The following is a 12,400-nucleotide window of genomic DNA, read 5'->3' on the forward strand; positions in this document are numbered from 1 at the left end:
ATTCTCCAAATAGGAAAAAAACACCTGTTTGGAAGAATTGCACAGCAGGCTTGGTTCTTTGGTTCAGCTTTCTCCTTAAACACATCCTCGCTCAAATTCTTTTGTTAGAGTTTGCTCAGTCCAGATTGTTCATCCCATTCTTCTAGATTCTTCTGACCTTCCCTATCCAAAGGGGCCAGTCAAGGAGAAAGCCTGGAGCACTGCTGGTCCAGCCTGAAGCTGGTTCCAGAACAGAGAAGCTCTTGTGCCCCAGCTGGGTTCAAATTCCTGGGCTGAATCCCCCCTTTTCTTCCCCACTGCCAAAATTGGTGAAAAGGATTGTTGAGGCGCTCAAGCCCTTGTTAACCTGCTTCAAGGCAACACTCCTAGTCCTAAAAACCCCCAAGGACATCGAGCCAAGGGGACGCTCTGCTCTCCAGAGAAGGCAGCGGCAACCTTTGTAGTCCATTAGGAAGGTAAGCCGGCCAGAGGTGTCTGAAGAAGAGGAGCTCAGCCCCAAGAGACCGAGGGAGGGCTCCTCTCCCAGGACCAGCGACCTGCCTTGTAGCAATCTGGATTTCATTCAGGTGCTTTAACGTCTCCTTTTGTAGGAATGATTAGCGGCCTTTCTCTTACAGTGCTGCTTGCTTCTTTAAAAAAATGTGCTATTGGTAGCTTGTCAATTTCTATTCAAAAGCCCGAGGTGAGCCAGGCAGGGAGTGAAGGACAGCCACAAGTTTGGATAAATACGACTGAAAATCTTGACTGCCCACAAATTGACAGAACAGGGACAGGTGGTGGGGCAAGGGAGGCTCTTTCAGATGGAGGAGGGACAGGCCAGTGCTACAGACAGGGCCTGAAAAGGAAGCCTCTTCCCCAGACCAAGATCCAAGCTGGCTGCTCAACTACTGTCACATGGACAACGCACACAAGAGACCTGCTGGATTCATGAGTTACCAAACACGCACCCTCTCAATGGGGGGAATCCATTGAGGAAGCAAAAAGCGAATCCATTCACTGAGAGGGCACAAGTTACCCAACTAATGAATCTGGCAGATCATGGAAGATTGGCACAATCTTTATTCTGCTGCCTAAACCAGCTGAAGCCCCATCAATGCCATCGCCAGAGCACCTCAGGCGCTTACACATCATTAATATTTTGCATCTATATTTTTATTCTTATTAGTGTGGAATAACAAAACTAATTTACAAAAAGCCCCAAGGCCAAAACAAGGCAAACTGACCCAGCTTCCTTGGGGAAGGAGTCAATAGTCCATTCCAGCCAGGAACCCCCTCTGAAAGGCCTCTCCACCCCGCACCATTTTTGCCAGGGAGAATGATGCTAGAAGCAGTGGGCTGGGAGGGGGGAGGGCTCTTCTCCTCACACTGGACCTTTCTGGAGCATTGCCAACCATTGCAGGCAGGATGGCACACATTGTGTTTCATGGCGGGAAGCTAGGGAGCAGCAGGAAGAAAGGAGAATGACAGGGGGTGGCCTGACGCTCTCTCACCCGGCCAACTGTCTGAAGGGATTTTCTCCCTCCAAGAGGCGAGAACTTGATTACATCCAGTTAGCTGCACACTAAACAGATTAGGCAAGTGCCAGGCAAAGGAATCAGGTTAGCTGGAGGAGAGGAACATCCCGAGAGCGTCCGCTAAGGACAGCAGGGCTGGGGCTGGAGCCAGGGCCAATGAACCCACAAATCCAACACCAGGCCAGACTGCTGCTATCCACACCACAGGCAGGCAGTGCTCGGCAGGGCCACCCCATAGAAACAAAAGGGGGAGTTGATCCAGAGCCACCTCCTTGCTCATGTCAAGACGCAGAAACGAACCAGCAGGTGAAACCTCTGGACACAAACGAGGGGCTGCCGGGAACCCCTCACTCTGGCTCACAGAAGGCCCATCACCCTCAGACATCAGAGATGCCCACTTTGGCTTTCAGCATCTAGCCTGCTTCTGTGGCCGGGGATGGGGGCTGAGCTCCAGAGCCAGAGGCAGCCTCTGGAGGGGAAGGGAGGAGAGCAGGGAGGGCTGGAAACCAGGAGTGCAGCAGGCCAAAGCCCGGAAGACGACGTGTCTGGGGAGCAAAGCTGCCGCTTAGATTTATCGCAAGTGGTGCCCGATTGTTCATACTAAAGCCATTACGGGATGATTAGAGAAAAAGGTGAAGCTCTGAGTCCAGGGAAAATCAATACAAATGTCTGGAGCAATTCTGCCACACCAGTGAAAGGACTGTAGGGGGTCGGTGGCGGGGGAAAGGAAGCTGCAGCCAGACCCAGCGGACAAGGGAGAGCATTGCCCTCCGATGGCCCTAATCGGCCTTGGGGGCGGCAAGGGCCTCAGCAGGCATGGGCGAGGAGTTGGAACCCACCCCCAGAAGCACTTGCCCCATGGCCCCCCTGCCGCCTCACCTTGTACAGCTTCAGGCTAGCCTCATGCCTGAAATTGCCGGTGTGAAGGCGCAGCTTCTCCAGGCTGTTGGTGTAATAGTCACAGGCATTGCACTTCAAGTGCACCGGGTTCCCGATCGCCACGCACTTGAGGCGCCACTCGTTGGCCTTTCCGCCCTCCCTGATGTGCGCCACCAGCTGGTACTTCTCCAGGTGCTTCTCAGTCTTGCAGTGCAGCTGGAAGTTGGCCTTGAGCTGCGTGCTGTAATGGCACAGCCGGCACTGGTAGGCCTCCCCCATGGCCCCCTTCCACTCCTCCTCGGGCAGGGCCCGCTCCGCATTCAAGTGCAGCCCCAGAAGGTCCAAGGTGTCGGTGGTGAACTTGTTGCACACGGCACACTGGAACAGCTTCAGTGAAGGGTCGCTGGTCTGGGCAAAGGTCTCCCCCAGGTTCATGAGCTCCTCGGACACCAGCTGCCCTCCCCCGAGCCGTGGGTCCAGAGGGATCTCTCCCCCCACTGTGCAGAGAGAGAAGAACGGCAGTCAGAGAGACTCCCCTGGCCAACTGCCCACCTCCAGGGGACCCTGGACTCTTGGCTTGAGTCCAGGGGCCTGGCCCAGCTGGAGCCCCTATGTGGCTCTCCCACCCACCACAGTGTAACCCATGAGCTCATGAAACGCACACCTGCCCCACCCAGCCAGAACTTTGTTGGGCCGCAGGCTCTCTGAATTCCATGAGGCTGAGGGTGGGGGGGAAGGCTTGGGCTCAGGAGCCGAGACCCTGCTGCATCACTCTAATTTGGGCAGGGTGATAGAGTTTCCAAAGGGCACAAATAAACGTCAAATCAGAATAGCTCGAGTCATTTCAAAAATTCCAAGGAGTTGCGTAGCACTTTCAGACTAGTTAAGGTAGCAGCAAAGTGTCACCATCGCTTCTTGCGTTCCTCTTGGCCCCAGGTTGCCTGTTAGCATTCCACCACATGGGGCTATTCAGCATCTCCTGTGGCCATGGCCCACAAAAACCTGCCACACACTACAGGATGCCTGCTGTTTTGTTCTGTGTGATCTCGTTAACATCCCCACATCTCTTTAATTAATAGAATTTGTTTACTATATAGTTTCTGTTTTGGTTTTTATTCTATTCCCATCTAACAAAGATCATAGTAGATTAAACACAAGATGAAGCACTTCGCAATTTTGTTCCTCAGACGTATTCTCATTGCTTTTTGGACAGGTATTAAGGCATAAATTAGAACTGTAATTCCCAGTGGTGAAATCCTTCATGGTTTGCCACCGGTTCACTGCCTACACATGCGCAATGTGCGCCAAATGCATGCTGTGTGCGCATGTGCAGTGTGCACCAAATTCAGGCTGCGCTCACACTCATGCATAGTGCGCACCAAACGCTCACTTTGCACGGAAAAAGGACACTTAACAAGGTAAGTAGAACAGCGAGAGAGGGGAACAGCTGTGCCGTACTATTTAGATCAGTGGTTCTCAACCTTTATAGTGCTGCGACCCCTTTAATACAATTCCCCATGATGTGGCGACCCCTTTAATACAATTCCCCATGATGTGGCGACCCCTTTAATACAATTCCCCATGATGTGGCGACCCCCAACCGTAAAATTATTTTCGTTTTGAATTTATCGCGCCTGAAGCCATATTGGCTAGCGATCTGAACTGCTTGCAAATGCCTTGAGGACGGAGGCATTAAAGCGGAGACTCCTCCCCTATTAAGTTTATTGCGCCTGAAGCCAGATTAGGCTAGCGATTGGGAGTGATTGCAGCTGGCTTGAGAGGGAGACATCAAAGCAAAGATTTCTCTCTTTTTTAATTGATCATGCCTGAAGTCGAATTCGGCTAGCGATTTGAAGAGCCTGCAGCTGGTTTGTGAAGTCAACCATTGGAGCGCGATTCTTCAACTCACAAGTATACTTCCCATATTTCTGATGGTCTTAGGCGACCCCTGGCAAATCGTCATTCGATCCCCAAAGGGGTCCTGACCCACAGGTTGAGAACCGCTGATTTAGATTCACTAGAAAGCAGGATTTCCTGCTTTCTAGCGAATATAAATCGGGCGGCACAGCTGATTGTCAGAAATACCAGTTCGGACCAACCGGTAGCTTTTGTTTTACTATCGGTTCACCGAACCAATGCGAACCGGTGGGATTTCACCACTGATAATTCCCCAATTGTGGGAAATAGCTCTGCTACCGTCCACTGGTCAGAACCCACTTGAGTGCTAGATCCAGTTCTAGGACCAGCAGAGAAATTCAAACAATTTCAAGAAGGGCAATGAGGACACTTAGAAGGAATTTCTAGAGCCAGAAGTGAGGAACTAGGTGTGCTCAGCCATAGGAGAAAGTGCCAGAGTGGACATAGCAGCATTCACCAAACTCTAAAGAGACATCAGCTCCTTCCACCCCACAGCAAAAGCAGGGAAGGGTAGTTTTAAGACACATGGAGACAAGTTGCGGCTGAACATTAGGTGAAAAACTTTGGCTAAGGGAAGTTTGAGGGCGGACTACATCCCCAAAGAAAGAGGTAAGGAGCACCTGGGTGGCTGCTGCTGCTGTGGCTTTAATCCGGATACCTACATGAAACCCCTTTCCCAAACTGGAGTTGGGCCAATATGATGAGAGAGCCCGGGGCACCCCTGGGCTCTCCCACACCCCCAGCGGCCTGTTCTCCAGAGAGGAGGAGGGAAAACAAGTGGGGAGGTTCTCCCCGCGGCCTGAGCAGCTTCATCTTCACAGCCCAGATTTCAGAACTGTATGTCCACAGAAGACGCCATCTGTGATACAACACAATTTGCATAGGAAAATGACACCACTGGGTCCTTCAAGGGAAACTCGGTCTCTTCTGAAGCAGCAAAATCTCTTAATCTAAAAGTTGCAACAAAAGTCCTTGCCACACGCACAATGACAAATGTGCACTTTTTTCTAGCCATGAAATTAAAGAACTCTGACAAGCTCTTTAATTAGGGAAACTCTTTCACTCAAGTCTACCAAAAGCACTTGAAGCAAGTGCATCTCAAGCTGGATCTCCAGCCTTCTCATGACCAGTCATCACTCTTAATTACAATATTAAAATGCAGGCATTGGCAATAATGTTTTCCTGCTAAGGAACTGGCCCTGTTATACATAGGAGAAGCCCACCCTCTTAAACTGGCAGAAGAGCTGCTGCTGCTCCCTCCCCTCTTGGGCCCCAGCAGAACTTCCCCCCTCTCCCCGATTCTGGAGGGCCAAACAGCCTGAAAAGTCCAGGCCAGGCAAGTCTGCCTCAGCAGGGAGGGTGGCCAAGTGGGTGACCGAGTGAATGCTGGCGACTCTGAGCACTAAGAAATGAAGCCAGGTGAAGCTGGCAATTAGGTGCAGCAGGTCCACTGCCTTTCTGGATTTCCAGAAGACCCTTACCCCTCTCATCGACCTCTAATGGCACAAACCTAGGAGGGTCTTGTGCTTTTGGCTTACAGTAAGAGACTGCATGCAGAGGAAGCCTTCTCTCCTTCTCCCCTAACCGCAGCAGCCTTCAATCACCCCCACTACCCCAGACCGGAGGGGAACTGAGGAGCAGAGGGGCCTTGTCACCATCCTTTGCCCACACAGGCCACTTCCTACTGAGGGTAGGTGCTGCTGGACAAAAAGAAAAGCCCCTTCCTCTCCCATTACACCAAAGAACACCTGGACATCTCACCTAGGGATGGGGCCACTGAGGCCATAGTGTTCGTGGGTTCCACCTGGAAATTGCTGCCTGTCAGGAACTGCGCCTCAGATGCTGGGCTGTTGTCCATCTTCAGGTTCTGGGCCAGGTAGTATTGATAGAGCTCAGCTTCAGCAGGCAAGCTGCCCAGGGCCAGATGGTGGCTGGGCTGCACCTGGCTCATGTTCTGCTGGAGCAGCACCATGTTGTGCATGTGCTTCTCGCTGGTCATATGGATGCGGAGGTTCCTGGCGACATTGGTCTCATAGTCACACACTTCACATCGCCAGGTAGGTTTACTTTTTGGTTTGGTGGGGGAGGGGGCCCCACAGCCACTACCAATACTGGTGGCAGCTGCTGTGGTCACGGCAACAGCCCCCGCAGCATGGCTGAAGCCTTGCTCCCCGCTGCCGTTCTGCAGGTTCTGCATGTTGTTGAGATGCTTGTCCGACTGCATGTGGATGCTGAGGTTGCCTTTGGTCGTGGTTGAGTAGTTACAGACCTCACAGCGGAAAGGCTTGTAGCCGCAGGTGTAGCTCTCGCCTCGGGCGAGCCGAGGATGCAGCTGCCCCGACTGGCAGAAGGCGCAGGTCCCTCCTGGCTCAGGGTGCTTCTCCTTCATGTGAGCCTCCAGCGTCTGCTGGTACTTATAGTGCCAGTTGCATTTGGGGCACTTGAGGGTCTTGCAGGAGTTGCGTGAGTGCATCATGGTCATGTGGCCCCCCAGGGAGCGTGAGGACCCCAGGACAGTGTCACATTTGGGGCACTCCACCCCTCCCCCCAGGGGGCACTCCTCACCCCCCAGCTCACAGAGGGGTCCTCCGTGCTGGTGGTGGGAGGTGCAGAGCCCGTCCTCCCCTTCAAGGCTCTCACTTGGTTCCAGGCCCGGGGCATCATCTCTGTTGGCACTTTCCTCATCCACGTCCGGCCTCTGGCTGCCCTCACTATTAAAGCTCAAACAACTCCTCCTGTTTGCACCATCAAAGACAAAGGAAGAAGCAGAAGGAGAAGCAGAAGAAGCCAAGCCCTTCGACACTGCCTGAAGCACGTTAGGCATTAAGGGAGATACACTTTGGTTTGAGAGAGTAAGATCCTTCAGGCTGCTGTCACTGCTTGCCATCAAACCCAGCTCAGCAGTGGCAGGAAGTTTCTCTTCTGGATCCTGCTCCAGCCTGTGTGGAAACAGCCCTTTGCCACCCCCGCCAGCCCCTTCCTCCTCCTCCTCCTCCTCCTCCTCCTCCTCCTCCTCTGCCTCCTCCTCCTCCCCAGCCAATTCTGCCTTTGCCAAGAGGCTGCCCTGCACATCACTGCCAGCCCTCCCTGGGCCTTTCCCTTCGGAGGAGGCAGAAGGGCTGGAAGTGGGGGCAGCCAGGGGAACTGAGGTAATTGGGGTCTTCAGAGCTGAGCTCGTCAGCCCCCTCAGGTTTAGGAGGCCCCCCGGGGCTACGAGGTCTGCTGTCTGGGGCTGGTCGCTTGCGCTGGCAACCCCAGTATGGGAGCCCCCCTCCCCTTCCATGCGAATGCCACTGAATTTGCCATAGAAACTATGTCCGGGGCTTATGAGGTCAGTTGCGGAAACTAAAGGGTGTGAAAAGTTTTTGTTTTTTGGTTCCAGAAAGCTTACAAGGGGCTCCTTGTCTTTGCCTATCCCTTGGATGATCGCGGAGATGTTCTTATTGCTAAGAATTTTCCGCTCCTCCTCGCTCAAAGTTATCCGATGATCATGCACTGCGTGGGTCACAAACGAGCGGACGAAGCCGAAGGAGAGCTTGCACAAGAAACACATCAGGATGGGCTTCCTCTTCCCGTAGAGTACAAAGCTATCAAATTTGGACATGTCCACATTGTTGGGAACATCTTTGGATACACAGGAACTTTTGGCAGAACCGTCGCTGTTCAGGTAATCCCTGTTGCTTCTGTGGCGCACATCAAAGACGCGGAAGCTGTGCAGGATGGGGCTGACCCCCATCAGGGCAGAGGTGCTGGGAAAGGCCTCATCTGAGCCCTCAAACCATTTCCCAAAGGAGGAGGCAATGTGGAAAGTATTGATGATCTGCGGATAGACTTGGGGCACGGCTGCAGCTGACTCCCCTGACTTGGCTCCTGTGATGGCTAGATCAGAGTTCGCCAGCAGGGACGGGAGCTCCCCACCGCCTTGGCTCAGCTGACTGAGGCTTTCTACAATGTATGCTGAGCCATCTGGTTGGTAGACAATCTCTCCGGCCAGATTCTCGATATCACTCTCCTCCTCGTCCTCGTCCTCTTCTTCGCCAGTGTCACTCCCGCAGTCCTCTTGCCGGGGGAGCAGAGGATGGGCACTGGGACAGGGGGGCTCCATGTAGGTCTGTAAACTGGCAAACGAGGCTGTGAAGTCGTTACAGCTCACCTCCTTGCTGTTGGGATCAGGGCTGCAAGCAGAGGCTGCTGCACTTCCCGGCGAGCGCTCACAGAAGGAAGCCCGCTCATTGCCTAGCTGGCCTGCTGCGGTGGATTCTGTGTCATCCGGTGCGGTGGGGAGGTTGTGAGCACTGCCAAACTCAGTCCACTGCTGGTGCTGAGGCCCAGCACCCCCAAGGTCCTTGCCCAGGATGACCGGCAAATCACAGCCTTCCATCGTCAGCCCTGCAGCCAGGGTTCATCGCACCTGGCACGGCCGGGACCTAAAAGGGGGCAGGGGGAGAGACAAAGAAAGAAGCTTGTCAGCCAGGCCTGGCCACTCCATGCACTCAGCCTATCTTGTCCCCAAAAGCAACTTGTCTGCCCCACTGCCAGCTCTTGGCAGAAGTTCACCAGGGAGCCAGAAAAGGGCACAGAAGAAAGCGGACAGTCTCCGTTTCCTGCAAGAAGCCCCCACCCCTCCTTCAGAGCCTCTCAAGGGCTAACTCAAGAATTTCTCTAAGCTGATGGTCGGGAGACCATCCATTCTGTGATTCTCTCATCCAGCAAGAGTTTCCTCCTTCTCACACCAAGAGTGTGTGTCTTCTGAAATCCACAGCCCTGACTAGCCCCATGATGCCTATTGAGTCCATTCTCAGGCACCTTCAGCCATGCAGAGATCTAAGGAGGAGCTACCCACTCCAATTTGAGCTCTGCAGAAGGACAGGTGAAGCCTCCCAGGACCAGCCGTGCCCCTCATCCTAAACTCTCAGGCTCCATTAGGTCCTCAGAAGGGCCTGGTTCAGCTGGAGAGGTGAGGAGGCCAGAGGCAGCTCAACAGCCATGAGTCTGCAAAGAAGCAGCCGTGGGAGGGGAAAGGGGCTGAGGGCCATCCACTACCCCATCTTGCCTTGCATTTCCCACTAGGGCCAAGGGAGCAGGGAAGCTGCACCAGTGCTGCCCTTGGCAGCAGGAAGATGGACGTCTTGTTGGAAGTAAAGACAGTGGGGGGGGGGATGGCAACAATGCCCCCTCCCACTTTGAGAGCAACTTAATGGGTTTGAGAGTTTTTTTCTTCAATGGCTTTTAACTTGCATTTTTGCTATTTCTTCATAGTGCTTCTGCGTGTATATCTGTGTACACACACAGCCGTGTAGACACATGCACTTTTCACCTAGGTGCAACTGACCAATTCGAGATATGAAGCCAGAGGGCCCAAGGTTGCTTCCCGGCACATCCGAGGCCACAGATGCCTGACTGACAGGCTGGACAAGGGGGCTGGCAGGATGGAGGAGGAGGCAGGGGAGGGGGTTAACCGCCTGATTGCAAAATCAATGTCATAAATGCTTGGTAAGTTACAGGAACAAGCGGGAAGAGGAGGCCACGATTGATAAAGGGCTGCGGCTTTGATGCTGCACTGGGGACTTGTTTATCGACAGACAGGCCGATCTCCCCTGCAGGCCAGGCCAGGCCAGGCCAGGCAAGCTGGAAAATGCTTCCCAATTAATTGGGGCTCTCTGGCTGCCCTCCCTGCTCCACTAGGGCCAGGCAAAGCCCTTCAGTCACCACAGAGCCACGCTCTGCCAGCACACACACACCTGGCCTGCACCCAGGATTATGCCAAGGGGATCCGGCCTCTCGACCAAGCCCCCGTCCTAGACTCCAGATCCCATGTGTTGTTCCAGGCATCCCCCACTCCCCCCCCTGCAGTCGTTAAGGAAAGGTAGCTCTTACTCAAGGAGGCAGGTCGATCAGCTCACTGTCTGTAAACATGTTTCCCGTAAAATCAATAATGCTCAGTTAGAGAGCACCGAGACTGGGAACCCCACAGCCTTCTGCCCAGCCCCTGCTTGGCAGCACCCTCTCGTCCCAAAGTCCCCCCCCCTCCCGCCATGGTACTCCTGCAACAAGGCCCTTCTGCTCAGGGCATTCCAGTTCTCTGGGAGGCTCCTGGATGAGAGCTGAAGGGCCATTTCCAGCCATGACCAGAACAGGAGCCAAGAGAGAATCAAGGGCAGCACCAAGGCCGAGCAGATTCACTCTTTTAGTGCTGAATTTATATCCTGCCTTTCTGTTTATTCCATAACTCAAGGCAGATTGCAATAAAAAATGCAAAGCATAAAACTAAACAAAATATAAATATGATTAATAAATACATACATACATTTTTAAAATCAATTTGGTCCAAACCAACATTAAAATTAAAACCAATAATTACAATTTATATATATATATATAAAGACTGACACCCACTATGAAGATGTAGCACGACCACAAACACGAAGCCAAACAACAACAATGTCAACAGCAGCTCAAATCCCCCTGCAACTCAGACTAATCTGAGCACAACCAAGCCCCCACCCAAACAGGACACCCCCCCATCCAATCAGAGCACAAAAAAACCCCATCCAATCAGAGCACAGCCAAGCTCCCACCCAATCAGTTCAAACTCCCACTAGCAGTTAAAAAGGAAGAAACAGCTGCAATCACACATTGCTCCAAGAAGCACGAAGCTGAAGCCTGAAGATGACGAATGAGACTTCGTCGAAACGTTGCCAAGACACTTCCAATTTTACGCGGAAGAAAACCCGAATAACCAAAGACCTACATATACATATATATATATATATATATATATATATATATATATATATATATATATGTAGGTCTTTGGTGTTTTCTCCAGCGTAAATTGAAATATCTTAACAGCGTTCGACAATCTCGTCGTCATCTTCAGGCTTCGCTTCTTGCTCCCAGAAGCACGGCTGAAGCCTGAAGATGATGAATGAGACTTCGTCGAAACGTTGCCAAGACATTTCCAATTTTACACGGGAGAAAACCCGGACAACCAAAGACCTACATACAAACACCCGTGAAAACCTCAGAAAACATATATGTATGTATGTATGTATATATATATATATATATATATATATATATATATATATATATAATTATAATTGTTTTATATATTATATGATATATATGATTGCACAGATTATTAGATTGGATTTGACATTTTTCTTTGCCTATCAAATATTTCCCAAGGACCTGGGACAGGCAGTATTGTAGTTTAATAGCATTAAAGATATCATTGTGGCAGGATGTAAATTGTTCTAAATAAAGCTGCCATTTGCAATTGTCTGAGGCCAATTTTGTCTTTATTCTCAATGTTTGCAGATTTGCAATCGGTGATCAACTTTCTTTCCAACTGCTGGCCCTGGTTGCTCAGCCAGCTGTCCTGAGTCCTTTAGCCAGCAGCACCTCACAAGGAAATAGTCAGGGAGCTTCTTTCAAGAGGAATCCTGCTGCTGCAAACTCTTTTTCAAACAGAAGAAGCCAATAACGCTGTAAGGTTCTGCAATCCAGACTAGCTGAAAGGTTAAGGAAGGAAATCAACCCAAGTCAAGCTTATCAACCCAGCCTGAACCATCTTTGGGACGTAGAAAAAAGATTAGCTGCTGTCATGCCATGAACAACGAGGCTCAGCTACAGGAGACACTGTGAACCATCGCCTGATCTTGACACCCCAAAAAAGGAACAAAGCACAACTCCATCTTTCCCTGCCCCAACCTTCCCAGAGTTTCCAAACCAACATGCTTCTCTCTTTGGTCAAGGAGATCAACTGATCCTCAAAGCCAGCACTAAACCAATCCATTTTCTTCCAGAAAACAGAATTAGCAAGCTGCTTGGGAAGCAGTACGAATGGAACTCTGTCTACTAACACATGAATTCATAAAAGGTATACCTACCATCTGCCAAACTGATAAAAAATGCAAATAACCCAAGAGATCTTCCAGAGAAATGTAAATCCCTTGACCTTGAGGCTACCACCAGCCTAGATAAATAACCAATATGATATTCGTGTACAGGGAAAGTGGGAAGCCTTGTGGAGACCCAGATGACCGTGGTGCCTGGGCAGTTAATTCATTTGTGTCTCCACTCCC

The 12,400-nt window shown here is 51.5% G+C and overlaps 1 protein-coding gene across 4 annotated transcripts in view; it reads right to left on the reverse strand.

The window, feature by feature from the left end:
* ZFHX3 (zinc finger homeobox 3) overlaps positions 1 to 12,400 on the reverse strand; it is a 117,437-nt gene that overhangs the window by 49,052 nt on the left and 55,985 nt on the right. For 2 of the 4 annotated variants that reach the window (XM_058155581.1, XM_058155582.1), the window contains 2 exons: positions 6,072 to 8,737; positions 2,394 to 2,890 (listed from right to left, as the gene is read on the reverse strand). The exons of 1 other annotated variant lie outside the window; for it this stretch is intronic. In XM_058155581.1, the coding sequence (XP_058011564.1) occupies positions 2,394 to 2,890; positions 6,072 to 8,691 (3,117 nt within the window). In that variant the 5' untranslated portion in view covers positions 8,692 to 8,737. Of the gene's footprint in view, positions 1 to 2,393; positions 2,891 to 6,071; positions 8,738 to 12,400 lie in introns of those variants that run through there. One more of the 4 variants, XM_058155584.1, reaches the window with a different exon arrangement.

The sequence above is a fragment of the Ahaetulla prasina genome, chromosome 12 (genome assembly GCF_028640845.1).
Source record: "Ahaetulla prasina isolate Xishuangbanna chromosome 12, ASM2864084v1, whole genome shotgun sequence".
NCBI classification, from domain to species: domain Eukaryota; kingdom Metazoa; phylum Chordata; class Lepidosauria; order Squamata; family Colubridae; genus Ahaetulla; species Ahaetulla prasina.